This window comes from Prionailurus viverrinus, chromosome C1, assembly GCF_022837055.1.
Source record: "Prionailurus viverrinus isolate Anna chromosome C1, UM_Priviv_1.0, whole genome shotgun sequence".
NCBI lineage: Eukaryota > Metazoa > Chordata > Mammalia > Carnivora > Felidae > Prionailurus > Prionailurus viverrinus.
In genome coordinates, this window is record NC_062568.1 from 74,931,698 (window position 1) to 74,948,401 (window position 16,704).

General features: G+C 36.9%; 1 protein-coding gene across 1 annotated transcript in view; it reads left to right on the plus strand.

Annotated features, from left to right (window-relative positions):
- Positions 1-16,704, plus strand: part of NEB (nebulin) — a 213,883-nt gene that overhangs the window by 113,726 nt on the left and 83,453 nt on the right. The window contains 9 exon segments of the mRNA XM_047871695.1: positions 320-424; positions 5,689-5,796; positions 7,182-7,493; positions 8,294-8,497; positions 9,229-9,333; positions 9,926-10,033; positions 11,075-11,386; positions 14,108-14,311; positions 14,681-14,785. Coding sequence (XP_047727651.1) covers positions 320-424; positions 5,689-5,796; positions 7,182-7,493; positions 8,294-8,497; positions 9,229-9,333; positions 9,926-10,033; positions 11,075-11,386; positions 14,108-14,311; positions 14,681-14,785 — 1,563 coding nt within the window.

The window sequence follows — 16,704 nt, forward strand, 5'->3', positions numbered from 1 at the left end:
TCAGGCTCTGTGCTGACCTCTCGAGCCTGCTGCAGATTCTGTGTCTCCCTCTCTCTCTCTGCCCCTCTTCAGCTCATGCTTTGTGTCTCTCTCTCTCTCTCTCTCTCTCTCTCTCTCTCTCTCTCTCTCTCTCAAAAATAAACAAACATTAAAAAAAAAAAGTCTGACCAAATATCTGGGTACTGTGGCCTAGCTAAGTTAACACATAAAATTAACCATCATAAACATTAAAAACATTTTTCCAGGTTTTTAAGGCTTAATGTTTCAGATATCTACTTTTTATCACTATATTAAATTAATACTTCCCTTCTCTCCACAGAAACTATATCAAGAAGCATGGAATAGAGATAAAACCAACATCACCATTCCTTCTGACACACCAGTCATGCTGCAGGCTCATATTAATGCCCTGCAAATCAGCAATGTAAGAGCATAAATATGAAGTGTAAATGTCTTTATAGGACAGTATATGTCAGTGTGTGGAGTGTGGCATAATGGACAAATTACCTATCTTAGAAATGTGTACAGTTTTTGGTGCTAGACATTTTCTCTTTAGTACCATTCCCAATGCATTATGAATGGCAATTCTCTCTTTTAAATGTTAAATACAGGGGTGGGTCCCAGGACTACAAGAGTTGGGATATCTGAATCCTACTGGATTCCTCCTTTCAACGTTAAAAGCATTGTCCTATATCCAATGTCCATAGCTCAGTCTCATCGTATATTAATCGAGAAGAATGAAATTTCCTAGTTAAATTTCTCTTACATGAGGGAGAATGAGGTACTAGTCTCTTTTGTCTTTATAGCTTTTTTTTATTGATCCAGAACTTTCTTGCTTGATATTTCAAAGCCATTAGAAAAGCCAAAAGATAATTTTTAATTATACCCAAAGAATAAGATGTGCTTAAATATCTATGTCCCATCCCTTTAGCAGGGACCTATGAAAAGTCAAAGGGAAATATTAGGGGAGAAAAGTCTTACCACGTCTTACATGATACCTTGATGAAGGTTTTCTAGCTTCACAGTTGGTTCTTAGTTTTCATGTATTGCGTGGTGGGTATTTTCAGATGTGTACCGTATTGTGATGAAGACAAATATTCAAAGTTAGTAGACCTAGATGTTTAGCTTTAAAATTTTAGTCGGAAGTATCCTACACTCCATAAAGTAAATGGCCAACCACCAGAAGAATTCAGAAATGTCTGTTTTAGACATCACAATGACTCTAAACCCATATCTTTCTATAATAACACTGAATGTAAATGGACTAAATGCTCCAACCAAAAGACATAGGGTATCAGAATGGATAAAAAAAACAAGACCCATCTACTTGCTGTCTACAAGAGACTCATTTTAGACCTGAGGACACCTTCAGATTGAAAGTGAGGGGGATGGAGAACTATCTATCATGCTAGTAGAACTCAAAAGAAAGCTGGAGTAGCCATACTTATATCAGACAAACTAGACTTTAAATTAAAGGCTGTAACAAGAGATGCAGAAGGGCATTACATAATAATTACAGGGTCTATCCATCAGGAAGAGCTAACAATTATAAATGTCTATGTGCTGAATATGGGAGCCCCCAAATATATAAAACAATCACAAACATAAGCAACTTTATTGATAAGAATGTGGTAATTGCAGGGAACTTTAATACTCCACTTACAACAATGGATAGATCATCTAGATACAGAATCAATAAAGAAACAAGGGCCCTGAATGATACATTGGATCAGATGGACTTGACAGATATATTTAGAACTCTGCATTCCAAAGCAACAGAATATACTTTCTTCTCGAGTGCACATGGAACATTCTCCAAGATCGATCACATACTGGGTCACAAAACAGCCCTTCATAAGTATATAAGAATTGAGATCATACCATGCATACTTTCAGACCACAATGCTATGAAACTTGATATCAACCGCACGAAAAAGTCTGGAAAACCTCCAAAAGCATGGAGGTTAAAGAACACCCTACTAAAGAATGAATGGGTCAACCAGGCAATTAGAGAAGAAATTGAAAAATATATGGAGACAAATGAAAATGAAAATACAACAATCCAAGCACTTTGGGACGCAGCAAAGGCAGTCCTGAGAGGAAAATACATTGCAATCCAGGTCTATCTCAAGAAACAAGAAAACTCCCAAATACAAAATCTAACAGCACACCTAAAGGAAATAGAAGCAGAGCAGCAAAGACAGCCTAAATCCAGCAGAAGAAGAGAAATAATAAAGATCAGAGCAGAAATAAACAATATAGAATCTAAAAAAACTGTAGAGCAGATCAACGAAACCAAGAGTTGGTTTTTTGAAAAAATAAAATTGATAAACCTCTAGCTAGGCTTCTCAAAAAGAAAAGGGAGATGACCCAAATAGATAAAATCATGAATGAAAATGGAATTATTACAACCAATCCCTCAGAAATACAAGCAATCATCAGGGAATACTATGAAGAATTATATGCCAACAAACTGGACAACCTAGAAGAAATGGACAAATTCCTAAGCACCCGCACACTTCCAAAACTCAAACAGGAAGAAATAGAAAACTTGAACAGACCCATAACCAGTGAAGAAATTGAATCAGTTATCAAAAATCTCCCAACAAATAAGAGTCCAGGGCCAGATGGCTTCCCAGGGGAATTCTACCAGACATTTAAAGGAGAGATAATACCTATCCTTATCAAGCTGTTCCAAAAAACAGGGAAGGAAAACTTCCAGACTCATTCTATGAAGCCAGCATTACTTTGGTTCCTAAACCAGACAGAGACCCAGCAAAAAAAGAGAACTACAGGCCAAGATCCTTGATGAATATGGATGCAAAAATTCTCAATAAGATACTAGCAAATCGAATTCAACAGCATATAAAAAGAATTATACACCATGATCAAGTGGGATTCATTCCTGGGCTGCAGGGCTGGTTCAATATTAGCAAATCAATCAATGTGATACATCACATTAATAAAAGAAAAGATAAGAACCATACAATCCTGTCAATCGATGCAGATAAAGCATTTGACAAAATTCAGCATCTTAATAAAAACCCTTGAGAAAGTCGGGATAGAAGGAACATACTTAAATGTCGTAAAAGCCATTTATGAAAATCCCACAGTTAATATTATCCTCAATGGGGGAAAACTGAGAGCTTTCTCCCTGAGATCAGGAACACGACAGGGATGTCCACTCTCACTGCTGTTGTTTAACATAGTGTTGGAAGTGCTAGCATCAGCAATCAGACAACAAAAGGAAATCGAAAGCATCAAAATTGGCGATGATGAAGTCAAGCTTTCACTTTTTGCAGATGACAGGATATTATACATGGAAAACTCAATAGACTCCACCAAAAGTCTGCTAGAACTGATACATGAATTCAGCAAAGTTACAGGATACAAAATCAATGTACAGAAATCAGTTGTATTCTTATATGCTAATAATGAAGCAACAGAAAGACAAATAAAGAAATGGATCCCATTCACAACTGCACCAAGAAGCATAAAATACCTAAGAATAAACCTAACCAAAAATGTAAAACATCTGGATGCTGAAAACTATAGAAAGCTTATGAAGGAAATTGAAGATATAAAGAAATGGAAAACCATTCCGTGCTCATGGATTGGAAGAATAAATATTGTTAAAATGTAAATACTTAGGGATTTCAGTAATAAATCACTGAGGGAGATAGATAGACTCCCTTGCCCTTGCCTTCATTGTTCTCCCTAACCCCACCAAATCAGGTGGAAGGCTCTCCAAAAGGAGTTCTTCTCCAGAATGCCTGCCTTTCCTGGTGAGGACTACAGAGGGTGGCAGGTGCCTTAAGGGCCGGCTGCTTTCCACTTTAGATCTAGAATTTAGAGAACATCATAAGAGAAAGTCAGCCTCTGTGTCCTAAATCAAACACCTTGAAAAAAAAAATGTAAATATTACCCAAAGCTATCTACACATACAAGGCAATCCCAATCAAAATTGCACCAGCATTCTTCTCGAAGCTAGAACAAGCAATCCTAAAATTTGTATCAAACCACAGAAGGCCCCGAATAGCCAAAGTAATTTTGAGGAAGAAGACCAAAAGCAGGAGGCATCACAATCCCAGACTTTAGCCTCTACTACAAAGCTGTCATCATCAAGACAGCATGGTATTGGCACAAAAACAGACACATAGACCAATGGAATAGAATAGAAACCCCAGAATTAGATCCACAAAAGTATGGCCAACTAATCTTCAACAAAGCAGGAAAGAATATCCAATGGAAAAACAATCTCTTTAACAAATGGTGCTGGGAAAACTGGACAGCAACATGCAGAAGAATAAAACTAGACCACTTTCTCACACCATTCACAAAAATAAACTCAAAATGGATGAAGGACCTGAATGAGAGAAAGGAAACCATCAAAACCTTACAGGAGAAAGCAGGGAAAATCCTCTCTGACCTCAGCCGCAGCAATTTCTTACTTGACACATCCCCAAAGGCAAGGGAATAAAAAGCAAAAATGAACAATTGGGATCTCATGAAGATAAAAAGCTTCTGCACTGCAAAGGAAACAATCAACAAAACTAAAAGGCAACCAACGGAATGGGAAAAGATATTTGCAAATGACATATCGGACAAAGGGCTAGTATCCAAAATCTATAAAGAGCTCACCAAACTCCACACCCGAAAAACAAATAACCCAGTGAAGAAATGAGCAGAAGACATGAATAGACACTTTTCCAAAGAAGACATCCAAATGGCCAACAGGCACATGAAAAGATGCTCAACGTTGCTCCTCATCAGGGAAATACAAATCAAAACCACACTCAGATATCACCTCATGCCAGTCAGAGTGGCCAAAATGAACAAATCAGGAGACTATAGATGCTGGAGAGGATGTGAAGAAACGGGAACCTTCTTGCATTGTTGGTGGGAATGCAAATGGGTGCAGCCACTCTGGAAAACAGTGTGGAGGTTCCTGAAAAAATTAAAAATAGACCTACCCTATGACCCAGCAATAGCACTGCTAGGAATTTACCCAAGGGATACGGGAGTGCTGATGCATAGGGGCACTTGTACCCCAATGTTTATAGCAGCACTTTCAACAATAGCCAAATTATGGAAAGAGCCTAAATGTCCATCAACTGATAAGTGGATAAAGAAATTGTGGTTTATATACACAATGGAATATTACGTGGCAATGAGAAAGAATGAAACCTGGCCTTTTGTCGCAATGTGGATGGAACTGGAGAGTGTTATGCTAAGTGAAATAAGTCATACAGAGAAAGACAGATACTGTATGTTTTCACTCTTATGTGTATCCTAAGAAACTTAACAGAAGACCATGGGGGAGGGGAAGGAAAAAAAAAAAAAGAGGTTAGAGAGGGAGGGAGCCAAAACATAAGGGACTCTTAAAAACTGAGAACAAACTGAGGGTTGATGGGGGTGGGAGGGAGGGGAGGGTGGGTGATGGGTATTGAGGAGGGCACCTTTTGGGATGAGCACTGGGTGTTGTATGGAAACCAATTTGATAATAAATTTCATATTTAAAAAAATAAATAAATAAATAATAAAAATAAAATTAAAATTAAATTAAAAAAATGTTTTGTCTTATGCTGTCTTTATTTACATTATGTCTTACGAATCTTATTTTGAGTACTTTGAATATATTCACTTATTTTCAATTCTTGTAAACAAACCTGTGTTTATCCTCAATAGAATCTTTACCAAAAAGACTGGAATGAGGCCAAACAGAAAGGCTATGACTTAAGAGCAGACGCCATTGAAATCAAACAGGCCAAAGCCTCCAGGGATATTGCCAGTGAGGTACGGTTTTATTTCCTTGTGGTTTTTTTTCTTCTTACAACAAATAGAGTATTTTTCAAGAATTTGGGGGGTTTAAAAAATCTATGCAAACAATTGCATTTTTTTTTTGCACTAAAGACTTACCCTATTTAAAACCATTAAAATGGAATGAAGCACATTAAGGTTAGTATAGATGAGGTATATGTATAAATGATTTCTAAGTTGTTTCTGAGTGGATGTAAAATAACACAAAGAGACTATGCAGAATTCTTGGGAGAATTCATTACATCTGATTGTTGACCAGTATCATTTTATCCCCCAAATATTTATGACATTATCTATAAATGTAGATAACAGGTGAAAGTTTCACATGAGACTTAAGACTGAAATCGCACCTTATATATAAGATTTTATACTGAAGGTTTATGTATAATGCTCTCAGTAACCTTGTGAAATTTATTTAATAGTAATTTAAAAACTTAAAATAATTATCCTACCAAGCCCCTTACCCCCACTCCCAGCTCCAAATCTTTAAGCAACCCTGTGCTCTTTCTCTGGGTTGTGCTCTATTTTTTATCTCCCACATCTACCTGTTCCTTCTTATTTTTCAATTTTAACTCTAAACACAATAGCCAATCTATAGTATCTGCCTTATTCCCAGTTCTCTTTCTCTCCCTTTTATCCAAACTTTTCTATGTTATCCAAATATAGAAAAGAAACAGATGCTATCTTACTCTAGTCCTAAGAAACTTAGGACAAGTGTGGACAAGATGGAAACTCTTGTCTACAGGCCTTTTGTTGTCATCTGATTCACATCAATGACCTTGCTTTCCATTCCTGAAATATGCACCTTTTGCTTTATCTGTCTCCAAAATCACACAAATGACTTTTTCCTACTGAGGTACTCTCAGTGCTCTTGGGGGACGATCTGACTTAACATCCCACTTTCCAGGAAACCTTGGGGACCATGATTACACCTACTGTCTTATATTCCACATCTGAAATGTGTGATAATAATAGTATCCACTTCACAGAGATGTTGTGAAGATTGAGATGATAGTTGCTACTACTCAACTATTTTAACTAAAAAATTCAGCAATTTCACAAGAATCAACCTATACATTTGAAGCACTCATAATAGTATTGGGAATTTAGTAATTCCTCAGTAAATGTTAGCTATAATTTTTTATAATTACTCTCATTCACCATGCTACTTCCCTCCTGATTTACTCATATTCTCTATGAAACTACCAAAAATAGCCCTATTTCCTTACTGAAATATGTAATGACTGCCAACGTTGAGCCAATTTACATTAAGGCAGGGAAAATATTCTGAAAACATTTAATGAAAAGTCCTCTTACTACATTATTTTCATATTTTTTGGTCTGTTTTTTCACAACTTTAGTACAAATACAAAGAAGGATACCGTAAGCAATTGGGCCACCATGTGGGTTTCCGCACCCTACAAGATGACCCCAAATTGGTCTGGTCTATACATGCTGCCAAGATCCAGAGTGACAGAGAATACAAGAAAGCTTATGAGAAGTCTAAAGGAATTCACAATACGCCATTGGACATGATGTCGATTGTTCAGGCCAAGAAATGCCAGGTCCTGGTTAGCGATGTTGATTATCGCAATTATCTGCACCAGTGGACATGTTTGCCAGATCAGAATGATGTGATCCAGGCTAAGAAGGCCTACGAACTGCAGAGCGATGTGCGTATATTATCAGCAGACTCTTGGGGAGATATTTGTCTCTGTATATCATCACAGTGTGTTCCCTAGGGACATAATTTAAGTGGTAATCCTAATAGAGCCTAACTTAATCTGTACCTTTCATGGTAGTAGAGTTATTTTGAACATTCTCTATCTTACAGAGGATTCCTTTTCATGTAGCAAGGCCTTATTAAGACAAAAAAAAAATCACCCTCTCATTCTATGCAATTAGATACAAAATTTCAGTCCCAGTTGTTTCAACCCATTAGAGTTGTACAATCAGATATCTAAATTTCAGAAACAAATGTGAACTTAAGGAAATGTTAGATTTTAAGTTCCTCTGACACATATAGGAAAAATATGTATATATATATATTCATATTTATAGAGAGAGGTGTATATAAGTAAAAGTATATATTTTTTCCTCATTATATATGCATCTAAAGACCTTTTTCTCCCAAATTCCTACAGATGTTATTCTAGTAGTACCAAAATGGCAGATTTCAAATGGTGAGCCCAGAAGCTCAACCTTATATAAAAACAAAATCAAGTGCCATTGCTATCTGTCATTCTACAAGTGTCATTTGTCAGTCCTGTTCCAATTCCTGTAGGATATGGTGAACTTCTCCCAGAAATGTGTGCCCGGGATGTAACACCCAAATATTAACAATTAGTGTTGATCCTTCTGTTTCATGGGATTAGCCACCCAGCTGATTAGAGGTAGTGTGTGGCCTCCTGGCATTGTGTTCTTGTGGGAAGATTTGACTCTTCTGCCTTCTGTGGTTCTCTCCTTCATGTAGAACGTGTACAAATCAGACCTGGAATGGATGAAGGGTATAGGATGGTTGCCAGAGGGTTCTGTGGAAGTGATGAGAGTGAAGAATGCCCAGAATCTCCTGAATGAGAGGCTGTATCGTATAAGTCCTGAGGCCCTCAAATTTACCAGCATTGTTGATACCCCTGAGGTCATCCAGGCAAAGATCAATGCTGTACAAATCAGTGAGGTAAGCCGGGCTGATGATACATTCAGACATAGTGGAGAAGTCTCAATTGTGAACTTTAATTAATTAGAAGTCTCTAATTGTGAACTTTAAATTGCTAATGCCAGCATTAGAACCTTGAACAATTATGTATCCAGATAGAATTTCATACAGTCGATCAATTAACAGTATCCACATTTCATTTATTTAGATAACTCTTTGGTTAACATAAGTGTGGTAGACATCTTCATACCCCACAGACTCTGATAACACACTTTGGATACATTTTGAGGTCTTGCTTGTAATACAAGTCCACCAGTTAATACCATGATCACTGCCACCTTTTTATTTTTAATCATGAGGTAAGTTGAAAAGTCCAGGGGGGTGGCCCCAATATTAGATATTATCATAGTTATTTGGGCCAAGAAAGCCAGAACTTGATTAGCAATGTGGATTTTCATAGTTACCTGCATTGTGGGTTTACCTGCCTGGTAATTACATGTGAATTAATGGGAAAGGATCATTTTACTACCAGGTTTCTGACTCATTTTCCATTTATATCATATCACACAAGAATATATTCTTGTTGAAGTCACTACTGGCATCTTTTAAATAAAAACGCAATGAAAACAAAATGTGATCTATGTTTTTACCTGAGAACATCCAAGGAGAACCTTTAATTGTACCTATAATTTATTCACGTAGTAATGGACTTATTTACTTATCACCCACCCTTTGTTTTTCATTTTTACCAGCCATTGTATCGTGATGCCTGGGAAAGAGAGAAGGCAAATGTGAATGTGCCGGCTGACACTCCAGTGATGCTGCAGTCCAAAATCAATGCCATGCAGATCAGTGATGTAAGGAACTATACATCCATTTGCTTTACACAGTATTTTTGGCCTAACTGAAACTTAAATTGATACGCTCCAGAGGGAGTTAAGCAAAAGGCATTTCCCTACCATTCCTTTTATTTCTAGTCTTTAACGATAAGTGCTCTGTGTGCACACACACATGCAAATGCACTCGTATGTGTATGCATGTGTTTATAAATAGAGATGTGTGTCCTTATCTTTTTTGGAAGGAAAAATGCACTAGTTTCACCAAAAACAATATAAAAACATATACATGCAAGTATAGTAATATTTGGTTCTCTTTGTAGTGGCCCATCATTGATTTTTCCTCTTAAAGCAAAATGATATATATATATATTTTCTCATTTTCACATGATTTACTGTCTCCTAAATTACTTTATTTAAAAAAATGAATTTTAATTAATTTCATTAAAAATCTACTGGCACTTAATTTCAGTATGAAACCAGCCTATTTTATAAATCTTAAGGGGAGACTAATTTTCAGCGTAACTTAACATATTCTCTTAAACACATCAGTAATGTTGACTCAGTGGCTCCCTCTTCAGATTAACTGTGGCATTGCAATCTCCATTTGCAGAAACAATATAAGCAAGCGTGGGAAGACGTCAAGATGACGGGTTATGACCTGCGAGAAGATGCCATTCCAATTCAGCACGCCAGAGCTTCCAGGGATATCGCCAGTGATGTAAGAGCTACTCCTTTCACAGACTTAACCAACGCTAACAGACAACACACGAGAAATTAATACTTGTCTAATCTTTAACTTATTTGCGAAGGAATTATACTTAAGTAGAATAGAGATCATCGTGATTAAGTGTCTTGTTTTAACATCTCAAATTCAGGAATAACTTTTACAACAGTTTGGTGATGCTTTTGCATCAGGGCTTGGCTCTTCTTATGTTTAAGAACAGATTGTTATTTTCTTTTCAGCATCCTGTCAATATTATTTAATTTACAAGCAGTTATAAAAATTCAATGGATAAAAGTAATTCTAAGGGTTTTTTTTAATGTTTATTTTTGAGAGAATGCAAGCAGGGGAGGGGCAGAAAGAGAGGGGGACAGAGGATCTGAAGTGGGCTGTGTGCTGACAGCAGCAAGCCCAATGTAGGGCTCTAGCTCACAAACTGTGAGATCATGACCTGAGCCCGAAGTTCGAGGCTCAACTGACTGAGCCACCCAGGAGCCCCAGAATTCTGTTGTCTCTTGAAGTGCAGCATACATAAGTTGTTCCTGTAATAATTTTATGCAGTTGATGGATAAGCATTTTTAAAAAGTTATGATTTAATGTGTGCTAGAAAAGTATTAATTTTCCCCATTTACATAGAATGATAAATTTTAGAACAAAAATATTTTAAAGTTCACACTTTAAATTTATTTAAACAAAGAATCTAGTTGATAGACTAAAGTATGAAGTACTGATAGTACTTGATTGTGGCAAAACACCTGTGAAGGCAGTAGATAGTGACTGAAGTTTGGGAAACACCACATAAGCCTATATTGGGAATAATCCAGAAGCACAGTTCTTGCCTTCGAGGTGCTCACAATGTTTTCATGCATGTAGACATAGACAAAGCAATGTGTTAAGAATCATAAAACTTACAGTATGGACTTAAAAACAGGGCCCATAAAAGGCTCATCTAAGGGAGATAGAGTTATTTTGAGCAGGCTGTTTCGAAAAAGTGAGTTTGGAAAAATAATTCTTCTTTCTTCTGTTCACATACACCAGTATCTATACAAAACTACTTATGAGAAACAGAAAGGTCATTATATTGGATGTCGCACTGCCAAAGAAGACCCTAAACTGGTTTGGGCAGCAAAAGTGTTAAAGATGCAGAATGACAGGCTGTACAAAAAGGCCTACAATGACAACAAGGCCAAGATCTCCATCCCGGCAGACATGGTGTCCATCAGTGCTGCCAAAGAAGGCCAGGCATTAGCAAGTGATGTGGATTACCGCCATTACCTGCACCACTGGTCTTGCTTTCCCGACCAGAATGATGTGATCCAAGCCAGGAAAGCCTACGACCTGCAGAGTGATGTAAGTTGTTGCTTGTGCACAGAGTACCAACTGAGGTGCCTGAGGAATGAGCTGTTTCCCAGGGAGAAAACCTTCCAGAGCTTTGCCTGGTCATTCCTCCTAGGACCCAGGAAAACGCAACTCTCCTTACATGAGCATCTCTTTAACATCTTACCAAGTTTACTGATTGCCTTCCTTACTGCTGGTCTTATTCAGAAAGTGTTTTTTCTTTCTTTCTTTTAGTGGTGCTACCAGATTTTTTCTATGGATTCCTTAATATATGCTGTGTCTGTAGTTTCCTAAACATAAGAATTCCTATGGTCCTTCATTGAATGACAGGGCTACTTCCTTGAAATTAATTTTAAAGGTTAGCAGTGTATTCCAAACTCATTAGTTTCCTTAATTCAGTGTTCTTCACAATATGGTGTTTCATTAGTCTACTTAAAGTATTTTTCTATTCATATTTTCTGCTCATCCAATCTTTTAGAAATCATGGATTCCATTAGGGTATTAATTTCTTATGTAGAATGAATGCCTTCTTTAAATTATTTGAACTTGATTCCCATAAGCTTCAAGGGATGCTTTCATGATGAATGAATTTGTTATAGAAAAGTGTATCCATCACTTGAAATGAATTGCCAACTGGTCGATGTAGGCCAGTTTCTAGAGAAATTCAGTCTCTCCATTAACCTGAATAACATTAGCATATAATGGAATGCATATGAATCAAGTTCCTAAAGGATGAGGAAGGCAAACTTCAAAATCTATATGTAATCCTTTTTGAGAATCCTTCTGAATTTTGGGTATCCATCATACTTTACACACTAAAATATACAATGTCCTTCTTCATTAAGATAGAAATTTTACTGCATTTTCACTCCTCTTACTACCTTTTTTATCCTGATATTTGTATCCTATTAACTGGTTATTAAAATACCATTTCTGAAAAACAGAATGATTTTTTTTATGAAATTAATAACCGGTGCTTAACATAGAGCAATTTTTTCTGGTTAACCACTTATCTATAGCTGAAAAAACAGGTTTGAATAACCAAGAAAATGCAAATCCCAATTCAAAGGGAGGTGCTATCTTGGAAATGGAAGAAAGAAAAAACAACTGAGATCAAAATTGTGGAACCAGGGATTGAATTCCTTTATTTTTTTTTATTGAAGTATACTTGACACATAAAGTCACATTAGTTTTAGAGGTACAGCATAGTGATTCAACAAGTCTACACTCACCAGAAGTGTGGCTATGATCTGTTACCATACAACACTATTTCAGTACCATTGACTATATTCCCTATCCTGTACCTTTTATCCCTATGACTTATTCATTCCATAACTGGAAGCCTGTGTCTCCCATTCCCCTTTTACCCATCCCCCCACCTTCCTCCCTTCTTGAAAATATTAGGGTTTTTTTTTTGTTTTTTGTATTGATTGGTCTCTTTCTGCTTTTTTTTTGTTTGCTTATTTATTCATTTGTTATTTAGATTCTACATGTAAGTAAAATCATGGGGTATTTGTCTTTCCCAGTCTGACTTATTTCACTTAACATAATAGGTCCATATGTGTTGTCACAAATGGCAAGACCATGGTTTTTTTTCTGTCCTGAGTAAAATTTCATGTGTACATGCATATGCATACACACACACACACACACACACACACACACACACACCTACCACACCTTTGTTATCAATCCATCTATTGATCGCTTCCATACCTTGGCTATTGTCGATAATGCTGCAGTAAACATAGGGGTGCACGTAGGTCTTTGAATTTGCATTTTCATTTTCTTTGGGTAAACACCCAGTAGTAGAATTGCTGGATCATATTATATTTCTATTTTTAATTTTTTGGGGAACTTCTTATTTACCACAGTGGGACTGAATCCTTAATTATCCCTTTAAAATACACCATGTGCCAAGTACTGTGCTAAGCACTAAAGATACAACGGTGAATGAAGAGGAAGAAACAAGACAAAGTTCCAGACATTAGGGAGTTCATACTGATAACAAAGAAACAGATGTTAACTACAGAATATCAATAGAAAAAAATCAGATGGCTGAGAAAGAGTGATCCATGGTGCTATGAAAAAGTGAGGAGGAAAACTTACCAAGGAAGTACTGAGTGAGTGGGAATATAAAGGGAGAGTAGGAGTTGGCTCTGCAGAATGACCACCATATGCAAAGGGGTCTGTATACAAACAAGAAACCAAAAGTCCATTGGGGTCATAATGCATAGGTTAAAGGGAAGCACATATAAGACAAGACTGGAAGAATTGGTAAGGACTGGTGCTAGATTGTTATCATCTTCTAGTCCATGTTAAGGCTTTGATCTTTGTCCTAAGACCAATGGGAAGCCATAGGATGCATGTGGTGCATCAGATTTGATTTGTAAACTTTATGACAATCATTCCAGCTGCTGTGTGGAGAACTTATTGCTTTAAAGCCCACCTGAGCTGGTATGATGTTACTTAAATATAACTCAAAATCTTCCATGCATCCCGCAGACAGAGAGCTCCTTCTGCATCATTCTGCTTTTTTAAGAGTGTGTAAAGTGCCCCTGCTACAAAAAAACAAAGCAGAACAGAACACTGCTGTGCATTTGAGGAATTATGTCTGTCAATGCTCATTTTTAATTATTGTTTGTGGAAGGTAAAATATAACATAAAACTGCTTTCTTACTTTACCACAATTAAAAAAATACTGCCTCTACTTAACTTTGTTTTCTTTCCCAGGCCATCTACAAGGCTGACTTGGAGTGGCTACGTGGCATCGGCTGGATGCCCGAAGGGTCTCCTGAAGTGTTGAGAGTCAAAAATGCCCAGGAGATCCTACGAGACAGTGTCTATCGGACACCTGTGGTGAAACTCAAGTACACAAGTATTGTTGACACACCCGAAGTTGTCCTTGCTAAGTCAAATGCTGAAAATATTAGTATTGTAAGTCACTTTTCCCCTCTGTGTTAAAATTAAATCATGCTCATAAATGATAAATAATTAACTTGGCAATCTATTTGTATGATAATGATGTTGATGATAGCAAAGATTTTAATCCATAATGTTGATAGGGCTGTTTTATTATTGTTCATAAACTTTAAACAAAAACTCAAAGTACTAATAAAAGGTAATCATGAATTGGTACCATTACCAATTTCATATTAAATTTGAGTAACTTATATGAAAGACTTTTGGAAGTTTTTTTTCCTTAATATGAAAAGATTTTAGATCAGAAAAGTTGAAAGTTGTGCCCTGGAACTCGCAAAATTACAAGTTGCAAAGTAATTTTGTTATTGTTGGGTCTTTCCATAGCCAAAGTACAGAGAAGTTTGGGACAAGGATAAAACTTCAGTCCACATAATGCCGGATACTCCAGAAATTAATCTTGCTAGAGCCAATGCTCTTAATGTGAGCAATGTAAGTACCTCAACAGACTCCCTTTTTGTTTATAAGTTCACCAGCTGGTGCTATGATATCCCCAGGGAACTCTTCATAGCCAGGGGAGAAAAGATTGACTGGGTGGGGATGGGGAAGACTCCTTAACATAAGTCCTTGACCAGGAAAGGAGCAGGGGGCACCTGAGAGGCTCAGTCGGTTAAGCCTCTGACTCTCGATTTTGGCTCAGGTCATGATCTTACAGTTCGTGGGTTTGAGCTCCACATCTAGCTGACACTGACAGCGTGGAGCTGCTTGGAATTCTCTCTCTCTCCTCTCTCTCTGCCCCTCCCCCAGTTTGCATTCTCTCTGTCTCTCTCTCTCTCATAATAAAAAATAAAGTTAAAAAAAAAAAAGTGAGGAAAGGAGCAGATCCTTGGCTCTGAGTCACCCAGCAAGGCCAGTTACTGGTGAGCCAGTGTCAACATGACAGAAAGGGAGAAGGTAATAAGGACCAGAAAGTTTAAAGAAGAATGAAGAGACACATGACCAAGAAAGGGGAATTAACAACAGTCAGATGAACAAAATAATTATAAGAATTCTTGCAAAACTTTATACATAATAATTTTAAAGCCTGGATCTGTAGGGGATTTTCTAGGAAATCATAAATTACCAAAATGAGCCCAAGGGGAAAAAAAAAAACATATAACAAGAAATTAAGAGGATTATTAAAGACTCTCCTCCCTCCTCTCAGATGTCAGAGTCATCCAGATGATTTCATAGAATTCTTTCAGACCTTTAAGAAATAATCAAACTATAATAGAGCCCAATGAAAGAAGGAAAGCCATCACAATTTCCAAAACTTGTCAAAGATAGTTCCACAAATGAAAACTGTAAACCAATAGTGAAGAAAATCTTAAATATTAACAAATAAAGTTTAATAGTATGTGAATATGATACGAGAAAAAATAATTAGGGTTCATTCAGGAATGACAGGAGGGTTCCATATTCAGAAACCTAATAATGTGTCTGAACAAAAGAGAAAATCACATCTTTATTTTAATAGATTTGAAAAGGCATATGACAAAATCTAATATCCATTATTTTTAAAAATAAAATCCTAGGGGCGCCTGGGTGGCGCAGTCGGTTAAGCGTCCGACTTCAGCCAGGTCACGATCTCGCAGTCCGTGAGTTCAAGCCCTGCGTCAGGCTCTGGGCTGATGGCTCAGAGCCTGGAGCCTGTTTCCGATTCTGTGTCTCCCTCTCTCTCTGCCCCTCCCCCGTTCATGCTCTGTCTGTCCCAAAAATAAAATAAACGTTGAAAAAAAAATTTAAAAAAAAAATTAAATCCTAATAAAATAAGGTTAAATGACTATTTTCTTGATGTGACTAAAAGAATAAATCTCAAATCAAAGCCAGACTCATTCTCAGTAAGTTAAGTTTCTCATTCAAGCTAGGAATGAAACAAGGATGCTCATTGATACCACCATTATTTAATGTTTGCTGGAATTTCTAGCTAAGTGAGTAAGCTCATTCAAGCCAAAATAATTACATAAGAGTAAGAGATAAATATTGGGTTTAAAAAGGCAAAATTATCATTACCTACAGGATAAATCATTATGGCTGGAAAAAGGAAGAGAATGAACTAAAGAGTATAATTAATAAAATGAGAGAATTCAGTGGCTAGCTACACACTCTTTAAGAAATCTCAAGAAAGGTACTGTCTTCATGGATCATAGAGCTTTCTTGTGAGTAGAAAAAGTATGACCCTAGAAGAAGTATACTACCTTAATGTCGTTCACCATGGTTTGGAACTTGACATTTTTCAAAAAATAATAAATCTTTGTGAGAGAAGGAACCTGCCCAGAAAAGATTCCTCACCACATGCCAAACCACACCATCAATTCTATTATAATGGGCCACTTGGGAGCTAGTTTTTTCCAAGAGATGGGAAGAAAATG